This window comes from Chaetodon auriga, chromosome 1 (assembly GCF_051107435.1).
Source record: "Chaetodon auriga isolate fChaAug3 chromosome 1, fChaAug3.hap1, whole genome shotgun sequence".
NCBI classification, from domain to species: domain Eukaryota; kingdom Metazoa; phylum Chordata; class Actinopteri; order Chaetodontiformes; family Chaetodontidae; genus Chaetodon; species Chaetodon auriga.
The window spans coordinates 28,957,966-28,969,402 of record NC_135074.1 but is presented as its reverse complement, the minus strand read 5'-3'; the positions used below and the strand labels follow the sequence as shown (position 1 = coordinate 28,969,402).

Here is an 11,437-nt window from a genome sequence, read left to right as displayed (position 1 = left end):
CATATTTGCACGTCAAAAAATGTCACCCGGCGTCCAAACTGAGATATTCCTCTGTTCCCTCCATTCCCCGAGCTTCATTTTTAGCTCACGACTGCTCATACTTGTTTGCTTGTGTGCTAATCTCATTTCAGCTTTTTCAGGCCAGCCGAGGGGAGAATTTGAGCAACGGCAGCAAAGCCAGAGAGCCGCAGCTGACCACAGTGACGTAAGCTGCACTGACTGGCCCAGCACACACACACACACACACACACACACACACACACACATCCTCTCGCTCACCTATACCCACATCTCCACGGGGGAATTAACCATCAATGGCTCCTCAGTTTGAGTGTGTGTGTGAGTGTGTGAGAGAGACACAGTAACCTATGCTTGCCAGTGGCAGCTGTAGCTCCTTGCATTCGAGGGAGAGGCTGTCATTTCCAGTTTTCTCATCTCGACATAAGTTCATACACGCTGCAAGACTGAATGCTTCAATGTGTTAAATGCTAAGTATGAAAAAATGTGTTAATATGAAAAGTAATTTATTCAATGATGGTATTACAAGTTGGGATGTTTCACAGTCATTCCAGGCTGAGGAGTGTTTCAGGAGCATGCTTCGTGCAACAGTAAATGTATCCAGCAGTAATGCAGTGACAAACGCCAACTAATCTCATGTAAGAATGAGCTACAAATATGAATTGAATTGAGTTGAGATTTGAATTGAATCGAGCCACAAAATTTTATTACCCAGAAGGATAAATGCTCCACTTTGCATATTACAGAGAATATTTCAGATATTAAGATTTCATTTCAAAGCTGTTCTGCCCATTAAACCTATCATGGTGCTCTGGATCTCTAACTGCAAAATGACCTGGTTGCTCTCTTACGCTGACCTGCTGACAGCTTCAGTTAAGCTGTCCATATCGCCACTAACAAAACCCAGCCCCCCCCCCCCACTGTCATTTTACCACCAATCAAAGAGCAAAACTTGGCCAAACTGTGTAGAACAGCTGAACAAAATGATCTCATGATTTTCACATGAACAGTTCTGATTGCGCCGCTCGGCTCTCATTCACAGGTCTGTGCTGGAGAGAATGGGGGGGGGGGGGGGGGGGGGTCAATGACAATACGTGCTCGTCAGGACATGGAAATGCTCACAACAGTAACGCTGACATGTTTAAGTGCCATAATTCACGTGATTTGCTCAGTTCAGTGAGCTTTTCATGTCACATCTACACTACATCGCACTAAGCGGCAGAGCAGTTAACATTAGCAGATTCACGCACACAAACAAGGACAAAAGCAAGACATGTGATGCATTAACAGCAGATCTTCATATCAGACTTCCTTTTTGTTCGAACGATCACTTTATTCCTGCACACTCTTTAAAACTACTCTGTTCCTGCAGCCTTCGCTCACTAACGAGCAGTTTTAGCAGCCAGGATGTTTTCTGTCAGCACAGCTCAGTAAACAGTGGGCACAAAGAAACAAATATCTTTCTTCTCTGTCATGCAGTCACACAGGGTCAGATTGTTAAGGTCACATTATGGAGGGATAAGAATAAAAAGGGAGAGGGAGACACAGAGAGAGAGAGGGGGATTTGCTGTACTTTCTTCCAGGGGCTTGTGAGCCATATGTCCAGCCCTGGGACACAAGGGGCTCAGCAAGACGCACCAACCCACAGACACATGGGAAGCAGGCTGCAAACTGTGTGCGGGGCTCAGGCCTGTGCAGGAAGTGCGTCGTTACGAGCAAACTGTCCCGCATTGGAAACAAGGAGCCAAGCTGAGCTTAATTGAGAGCTTCAGTTCAAAAGTGTGCACGTTCGGCTGGAATATCGCTCAAATGCAGCGCTATTGATGAGCTGCCCGATGATGTTAGTTCGCATTATTTTTGTTGATGTTGCTTAGTTGCTTGTTGGTGATGCATTCTTGAATCCCATCAGGGAGATTTACTGGCACGACGGACAGGTTAAAGACCGAAAGACACACAGCAGCTGTTCTGTGCCCTTTCCTTTTGTGTTAAAAGAATAGCTCGCCGTAAGCGAACAAACCTATTTCCCAAAATGCCAGAGAGTTAGATGAGAAGATTGATAGCCTTGTCATGTCTGCATAGTAAATATGAAGCCACAGCCAGCAGCCAATTGGCTTGGAGGAAGCACAAAGACTGGAAGCTAGCCGAGAAATACCCCTGGTGAATCTGCGAGCTACCATTTTTTTATGTTTCAGTTTTTGTACACATGAAACACGAGTGATGTAGTGTGTTAATTTGTGAGCTTTGGAGGTGCCTGTAGGTGGATTCGGTTACAGACAGTTTCCAGTCTTTGTGCCAAGCTAAGCTACCCAGCTGCTAGTTGTAACTTCATATTTAACACGCAGATACGAGAGCGATATTGATCTCACATGCATGTGCTCAAGCCCACATTTGCGGCATTTCAGTTTTAAAATTAAAATTATGCCGAGCACATCTAGAAGATTCTGAGGTAAAGTGAAAAACAGAGAGTGAGCACTGAAGCAAAGGAACAATCCCCTGAGATCTCCGTAAGAAAGAAAGAGGTGGATGATGGAGAAAGCGCAGGCAGAGAGAGAGAGAGAGAGTTTGCCTCCAAGCCTCGGCACAGAGGAGGATCAAAGGTTTGTGCTCTGCATCACAATGGACATCCGGTCACCAATACTGATGAGCCCGGGCGTGTGATGCTCCATTCACAGGGCTCATATCTTATGGGTAAACAAGTGGTCATTGCATGGAAATCAATGGACTTCTTTACCTCATGTCAGTTGACTGCGCGGTTATCTGCAGTGACGCCATTAGTGGAAATCAGAATTCAAAGTCAGGAATATATTAAAATGACCAAAAGATGAGGAAAAATTTTAAAAAAGAGACATATTTTTCAGTGTGAAGGACAAACATTACTTGATCTTTAGTCACAGGATACTTGCACATTATCTGATCTACTGTTTCATTAATGCAGCGTAAAGGCTCCTGATACGACAGCAGATTTTAAAGCCAGAATCATTTTTGTGTCAAATTATTCATCAGTTTATACCTTGAATCTGACATTTTCAGTCTCAGACTGGCAACAACAATTCGCCCTGTCCCTGCTATCTCTGAGAATCTGCCCTCTTTTTGTCTGTCAGAGTCTTGACTGCAATACGGTGCGCCGTGTGTTTACCAATATCACTCTGAAAGGTGTTTACTCTGCATTTTATAGGTTCAGCTGTGTTCTCTGCACACATCCTACACTGTTTCTCTGCTACATGATGCAAACCGACATTCAGCTTAAGCTGCGACATACAGGGCACAGCATGAAATGATCCCTGTATTCTAACTTTGAGGACAGTTTGCCAAACTAACCACTGCATAATCTGGTAAACATGCCGTCAAATATAAACCAGAATGTTGCTTTTTGTGCCGGCTGGGGGTCTCAAATCCATGTTTATTTTTGCAGCAATAATGGTCCATGAGTCCATCAATTAAAAGCGGCTTAGAATTCAGTTCATTTTACAGCAAATAAATCTGGCAATTGCTTCAATTTTATTTTGTGCTTGAGTTCGGGAATGTTATGTGGATTGAATTAGAAAACAAATCTGTTGGGAAATAAATTAAAAAAAGATACAACATTGTGTTCAGTGCTTTGTCAACTGTCAACTCCGGTTTAAGGAGTAGGACGAAAAAGGACACGTCACATTACAGGACTGTATTTCAGCTTTGATCTCCTGCTCTTTAACATTAACTGGTTGAAACAGCATGCCAACTGCTGCGATCACGATGAGACGATTTGTCCCAGATTATGTGCCGTCGTTACTGTAAGACTCTTTTTATATGTGATCTAATGTAGATATACTCTGTGAACGTGGCTGCGCTGTACAGTATAAGCGATCCACACATGCTGGAAAATGGGAATCTGTAGTGCAACCTGTTCCACAAAAACACATCCTCCTCAGTTGTTAATCTTTTGTGTCGAAGCAGAGCTGTCAACAGAGCTGTTGTTTTACTCGAGAGAGGGAGAGAGAGAGAATGCATATGCTTGTTCTGTTCTGGGATGTTTTCATCATTATCAGATGAAATGAAAATAAGGAAATCCTTGACTTTTTACTAGACGACTTAACGTCTTAACCATTGACAGAAAAGGTATGGTAAATTTCACACTCATTGATTTAGAAGAAACAGACTCTGGACATTAAAGAATAAATACATAAATAAAACAAATTCAGTTTTTCATCACAACACTTCAGCGCCTACTTGAATTACGACCTGTAAAACATCTACATCCATGTTTTAATGCTGCAGTCCTGTTGAAAACGTGATGCATTTTCTCTGAACGGCTACAGTAATGAAGATTTCAGCATTACCTCTCATTAGTGTGTGTTTGTCTATCACAGATGGTCTTCTGATGAAACACTCGTGACCTCCAGTGGGATTCTGTCCCTTTAACTTGAGAGCCTATTAATTGTCTGCAATTATCCTTTGCAAGCATGGCATCTGTCAGAGGCATCTCTTCTCTTCCCACATGGATAGAAATGCCATAGTGGTAAAGGTTGACTGCGACATTCACTATTTATTGCACAGTAGGGCTTGTACAGTCCAAATTTGCCATCACAGGTCTCAAAAAAAAAAAAAAAAGCATGTCAGTTTTACCAAACCTCTCTGCACTCCCATCTCATATTTCTGGAGGGCAACATAAAAACGACAGCTTGCATACAGGAAATTAATGAAGACGGTGCCATGTCTGGTTCTATTCAAGGAAAAACAAAAAAAAGGACACATTTGTAAACTAGCTTGTTTGATTACTTTGTGTTTAAACGTGTGCTGTTCTGCAACATTGGGGAATCGTTCATAGTTCCCTCGGGGCATTCAAAATACTTAAAGTTTAGTGCAAATTTGAAGAAACAATATTACAGAAACAAAAAACCAACAAACTAAGGAAATTATAAGGCAACAATTATAAATATATCAAAAATAGTCATTAGAGAACTATCTTTGTTACAAAAAAGGTACAAAAGTTTTGTCCTGTACCAGCGAGAGGGACATGTTTTTCAGTTCCTCTACTGATTTCACAGCCTTGTATCCCAGCTGGTGAAGTACTTTTTGACACACAGTCTGTGTGTATTCCACCATGTCATAAGACAGTTTCAAACGCCAACTCTCAGCATTAGCTGCTGAGTCCCTCACTGTACCAAACTTGTGTTTTGCAGAGGGCTCGTTGCTGCCTCGAGTGTTTGCATGTATCCAGTCTTCCACATTTTTATCCATAGGCAGCCCCAGGTAGTCATAGATCTCCTTTGTCTTCAGAAGCGGATTTCTCGCCAAATCCTCGTAGCGAACCAACATGTACTTCCCTTTCAGCCAGTAGGGATGGCTGAGACCAGTTGAAACAGAACTGAGAAAGTCCTCACAGACAACTGTGAGCTGACTCAAGTCTAGATTATAGGGTCTTCGCCCCGTGGCCCTCCAAATACGCCACAGACGATATGTATCCCTGAATGTCTCAATCCGGGATGACAGGATACCACGCGGGTCTCTGACGAGTTGAATCACTTTGATATTCAGCCGTGGGTCTTCCACCAAAGCGCGCAGATCTCCAATCTCTGGCACCCGGACAATTTTGATTGCCACGTGCCGCTTCTCGCGGCATGCCTCTGTCGCTAAGGTCATGTTCAGAGTTGCACATTTCTTGACACAGTCCCCTTCCTCCACATTGACATCAGCAGGACCAAAGGCATCGCATACAGGCTGCTGGCACAACGCTCGGCTAGCGCCACGACGGAACAGTTTATCTGTGGTGTGGTTCGTGGGCGTCGGCTTGATGTAGCTCTCCAGGAAATAGAGGTCGCAGCCGTACAGGCTACGCAGGAGGTCTCGACTGGCGCCCAGCATCACACGGCGGTCCGCAGCATTGCGGCTGTGGGACAGACGTGGAATCAGCGTGGTCTGAACGTGGTAAAGAGGCTCAAACAGGTAGAACACCTCCTGGTGCTGGTTGAGCAGCTGGCCGACAAAGGAGGAGCCACTTCGGGTGGTGGCCAGGACCAGGATGTGCGTTTTCCGCGTGGCATTGATGGAAAAGTAAGGGTAGTCATCGCAGCCTCCACCGCCTGCTGCTCCCCGCTCAAAGGGAGCTTCTGTCTCCTGGCCCCCCAGACCACAGTTCTGGGGGCTGGGCAACGGGCACAGCTGGAAAGGCTTGGAGGTGAGTGTCCGGATGGCCGTGTACTGGATGGCAATGGAGGCCAAGGCCAGCAGAATCACTGCCTTCCAGGAACATTGCATGGCTGAGCCACTTCATTTAGATGCAGCGGTCCATGCCAGGTCCTCCCTGTGAACAAAGAGTTTTTTTGCCATTTTATTTTTGGGAATGATTTTGTTATTTTGATGCGCTTCTGTAAATATCTGCCACATTCTTTTACTGCTACAAAAAACTGCAGGGTCTCACTTCTTGCCCTAAAATTACAATTGATATTACATATCTGGCACTACAAAATGGAGAACATTACAATAAAATCCCATTTCAAGATGGTAATTAACTGTGGGACAACTTGTATTGTGATTGATTTTAGAACAGCGTGTGAGTCATCAGTGGGTTGAATATAAGTGCTCTGCGGGCTACATTTTATTTGATTCAGAGGCCAGAAGGCTATATTTTCATTCAATTTGGTAGATGCGTTGATGGCAGCATCGAAGATTAACTATGTACTAAATAAGAAAAGAACAGCAGTCTTTAATAAAACTGCTGTAGCTCGAGACAGAATCTCACAACTTAATCTTTCAATTTGTCTCCTGTTTCTCCTTCCAATGCCTCATTTTTTGAAAATTAAAACAGATAAAGAGGAGAGTTCTGAGTCCCCAACTTTTGGTTCCTAGCCAATCAGCTGACACTGACTGCCAAAAGCATGTACAGCAGTCTGGGAGCCGAGACCACAGCGAAGTGGATGCACAGCACAGGCTGTCTACAGTGTCTAAAAATGACAAAACACTTTTTTTTTTTTTTTGGGTTAAATTAGCTTTTGCCTGATTGTTGAAAATGATGGTGTCTGTAATGTGCTTTATGGGTTAAAAATGCACCAAAACTTACCACATAATCATTATTAGGCACACTGAATACTTCACCAAGTACACTACACTACAACCTGTACTGCAGTACCTCCCATACATCCACCCTGGCTCTCTGTCTGCTCCAACTTATCTGAGACCTGAAGGACCTTGCTTGGCCTGATTGGAGAGTCTAAGCTTTGTGCCTTACTCCACTTGCTCATCAGGGAAACACAAAGTCTTCAACAGCCCAGAAAGGTAAACAGTAATTTAAAGCTTCAATGCCAATGTCATGTCAAGGGGAAACGATGCTGCAAGTGAAGAACTAGATAATCGCATCCAGGAGGAAATCTGTCCCATTCGGGATTTGATTTATTTATTTCTAAGTAATACTGTAGGATCATATACTGGGGCCTTGACGCAGCAAGCTTTGATGCTGTAAGTGAAATAAAGGCTCACCATAATCACTTCAGAAGCCTGCATGAGACTTGTGAGGTCCAAAAAAGAAATGATGCATCAGGGTGTCTCTTCCGACTCCGACGCGCAGTGTGCAGGAAGGCTACTTAAAAAATAACATCTGAGAGGGAAAAGAAAATCCCACAACTGTTTCATGAAAGCAGATAAAAATCAATTTCCCTCGCAGTGCACAGGGAGAGGAGAGCCTCCTGTTTGTGTGAGAGCTGACAATGTTGATGTGCACTCTAACAATGCAAAATACTGACTTCTATGGCCACCGATAGCAACTCAGATGACTTGTGCTCACAGAGAGCATCAGTGCTTTCTTCTCACGGGCATTTGGAAAGAAAAAGCTCACTATGCTGCAGCGGGAACAGGTTAGGCTTCCTCACAGAGATTTTCCGCGATGCAGACATTCACACCAGAGCTGCGATAAGACAACATAGCACAAATGAACGCATCCCACCCAGCCTCAAGTGTGCCAAAAAACCACTATGTTAAATAAAGCCGGACTAAATCATCCAATCTGATCACGCACAGTGATATTACGGAGTAAATTCACACTTGTTTCCGTTATACCTTGTTGGTAGTTGTATTCTCATGATGCGCTGGACGTCCATGAATCGCCGCTGCTTTCCTTCAGTCCTCAAACGTTTTCCACCGCGCGCTTCATCTCGGGTAGGAGAGAATAAATGCGCCTGGCGGAAGAGCCGGATTTCCCATATAACGGTGGTGCGAGTCGGTTGAAGTTGAAACGTTTGGCGTCAGACGCCAAAGCGAAATAAAAGGGGAGGAAAAAGTGGCGCTGAAGCGGCTGTGTTGTTAAAAAGCAGCCGAGTGGTGAGACTGACCGGTGGAAGCGACAGACGGGCTCCCCTTAAATGATGCGCAGAGGCTGAGAGTGTGTGAGGTACACAAGGACCGACTGTCTGGACCACCCCAGACCCCTCCCCCTTTCCACCTGCCTCTCTCTCTCTCTCACTCACTCACTCACTCACACACACACACACACACACACACACACACACACACACACACATACACACACACACACATCATCATCATCATCATCAGTCTCTTTCCTGCCACATCACACACCCAAAGCCCCCCCGACACACACACACACACACACACACACACACACACACACACACACACACACACACAAGCAAATCAGCTCTTTTCACACAGCCAATGTGGCAGCCAGTTCACGGTGATTCCATCAAACCAGTTCGAATTGTATGCAAATGCATGTTTTGCATGAAACTGCTGCTTTTGTCCTTTATGAATGGAACGGTCGCAGCATTTCCTGCAGGTCATTCTGGCCAGCTTGTCTGTCTGATTCTACTCGCCGGTTCGAGGGGATTTTAGGGCAGAAAATTTCTCTTCTGACTTTGACGTGAACTCGTCACATCAACGTTGCCGCCTCCGGCCCTGTGACTCTGCAAAGCCCTTTCTCTGGGGCATCTGCGACCCAGTTATTGATACAGGAGTGGGTGGGCCGATAATGAACATGATATGAGTGTGCAAAGTGCAGGCTGTCTGAAGGAAACAGGACTGCAAAGCAAGATAAAAACGAGTGAGGAAGAGGATAGGGATGCACAAATAACTATCATAACACGGGGTGCAACTCACAAATTTACCCAAAACTGGTGCAAAAAAAAGCCCGCTGAAACACTTTGTGAGCAGTGAATGACATTTGGTTCCAGAAAAATGATCAACAGAGATAAATCAACCAAAAGTGCAGAAATGGAAGCAAATAAGGCATCAGGGTTGCAAAGGTCAAAATAAACAACTCCCAAAAAACAATAGTAAGCTTATTAACTAACAAGAAAACAGGGAGGAAAAGGGAAAGTAAAATAAGTGGCAGAGAATCCCTACAAGGCTTCTTTAAAGCCACCAAGACTACTGCAACAAGGCACTTACCAACTAGTCAAAGACAAAGGTTAAGCTAAGCAGAGCTGCATCAAAGTGCAATCAAAAAACACAGACTTTCAGCAGGAAGAAGCTCAACTGCAGCAGCAGCAGCCCAACAAAGAGCTCAGCGCTCACATGGCACGGTGCAGCGGTTCTGGGACTTGATTCAGCTCCACTGACGGTCAAATGGAGTTCAGGTGTGGCTGATCCAGGCGGTCAGAGAAGGACGCGACACACCTGAGACACAGCGAGGCAGTCAGCTCTCTTCCAAGCAGAGGAAAGTCAGTAACAAGCAACCTCACATTTTAAGAGCCCGAGACGCGTGAAGTCAATCAGATCCCCCGCCGTACGGCAGTCGTGCGCATGTGTGTGCATTAACTGATTCCATTAGGCTGCAGCTGTAAGGGGGATTAACCATGCAGCCTGTGCAGTTTTCCAAAAATGAGACTTTGGTGCTACTTTCTTTAAAGGATGTATGAGTTGCATCAAAAGCCACTAATTAACAACTTATTAAAATTTACAGGTAAAGAGTTGAGAGAATGTTGTAAAATACTTATCAGCTTACACAAACACGGATGATTTCCAAAGTTTTGCTGAATAGAAAGTGAGAAACTAACTAAATTAAATGAACATTTAAAACTGTGGCCAAAACAGGTGAGACACTTGTTACTCGTTATTATGGACATATTAATTAATTAATATTAATGACTCAAATGCCAGAGGGATTTTACACAACCTGGCAACCCAAAAGGATGATTCATTAATAGCTTTACACTGATCTATAAAGAATTAGTCAATGGCTTAACCATTAAAAAGGTCATTAGTTACAACTTCTAAACCCGTTATGAAGATGTGATGGACATATTTAACTGTCTACTGTCTTTGTTTGGTTTTCATTATGGCACATTTGACGCAGGGTCCATCAGGAAAGGCTGAGTGTGTCTCTCAAATATTTACATTACATTTTCAAATATTCAGTCCATAGCATTGTAGAGTTTTATGAGGGTTTCATCAACCAAAAGGGGCCGCAGAACGTTAAATTGGCCATGAAATGAAAAGACCATGAGAAGGGTGAAATAGTGTATATCCAAAGAATGATGGTAAGAGATAAAAGTAGCAGCTGCATGGATCTAAACGTGCCTTTTTCTCATGGTTATAGATCGAGTCCTTTACAACAGAGTATCTTATTTTCGCTCAATCGATTCTCAAGTGGATGTTTTCCAGAGTGAAATCTCCCACCAAAAACTGCGGCCATGAGATGTAGTCTGGTTTTGTGAGTCAGGGAAACTGGACCACTTGGAGGAACCAATCATGATGAAGGACCGTGGGGGATTGGTTTCCATTTTGCTGGCAAAGGTCAGCGAGGTAGTTAAAAAGCTTTGGTGCCAGAGGTACCGAGATGTTGATGGGCTGCCGGAGCTGGCATCTTACCATTACCTTTCACACAGACATCAAACAGTATTGCGAAGCCGACTTGAATTTTAGCGATCGCAGTTTACACAAGACGATTTTAGTCTGGAAAACTTCATCCAAGAACAGACAGAGGCTGGTCACAGCAAGCTGGCCAATCAAGAAACGTCACTCGAACAGGAGCAATGGCTGCTCTTAAACCGTATTATGATGACATTAGTGGAGATACATCGGAGTTTGACTAGTTCTCTCAATGTACTTGCACAGAAATACAGCATATTTAGCAAAGAACGAGGGCAACACAGCTGAGCCAAGGTAAGCTTAAAACTTAAGTACACAGAAGTAGGTGAACAAAGATATAGACGGGGTGCATGCTACTTTTTTAGTCAGGCACTCAGGTGAGTGCCACCAGATGTTGTTTGTGACTCACCCCATGCATAACGTGTAATCTTCCTCCATGTTTTCCTCGATGTCTTCCTCACCGTCCTGCGATTTAGCTTCCTGCATGGGAGATGATGAAGATGCTTCTCTAAGTCACCGGCTGAGCCTCTGATTAGCTGTCTGCATCCACAGGTCGACAGCTGGCTTCGGGTCAAATCTCTCCGTGGTCATCTTTGACAGGTTTATATGCATCAGGGCTGAT

General features: G+C 44.2%; 1 protein-coding gene across 3 annotated transcripts; it reads right to left on the bottom strand.

Annotated features, from left to right (window-relative positions):
- Positions 1–3,499: 3,499 nt before the first annotated feature.
- LOC143322433 (carbohydrate sulfotransferase 1-like) lies at positions 3,500–8,375 on the bottom strand. 3 transcript variants are annotated; one of them, XM_076733644.1, is made up of 3 exons: positions 8,047–8,375; positions 7,471–7,588; positions 3,500–6,298 (listed from the first exon to the last, which is right to left on the bottom strand). In XM_076733644.1, the coding sequence occupies exon 3, from the start codon at positions 6,250–6,252 to the stop codon at positions 4,966–4,968; it is 1,287 nt and encodes a 428-aa protein (XP_076589759.1). In that variant the 5' UTR covers positions 6,253–6,298; positions 7,471–7,588; positions 8,047–8,375; the 3' UTR covers positions 3,500–4,965. The 3 variants fall into 3 exon arrangements, with proteins under 3 accessions (XP_076589759.1, XP_076589750.1, XP_076589742.1); XM_076733635.1 differs by having other exon boundaries at positions 7,471–8,375; XM_076733627.1 differs by lacking the exon at positions 7,471–7,588.
- Between the last annotated feature and the right edge of the window lie 3,062 nt (positions 8,376–11,437).

Bases quoted from the DNA above. Each gene is read 5' to 3' on its own strand.
- LOC143322433 (XM_076733635.1), bottom strand. From the start codon at position 6,252: ATGCAATGTTCCTGGAAGGCAGTGATTCTGCTGGCCTTGGCCTCCATT.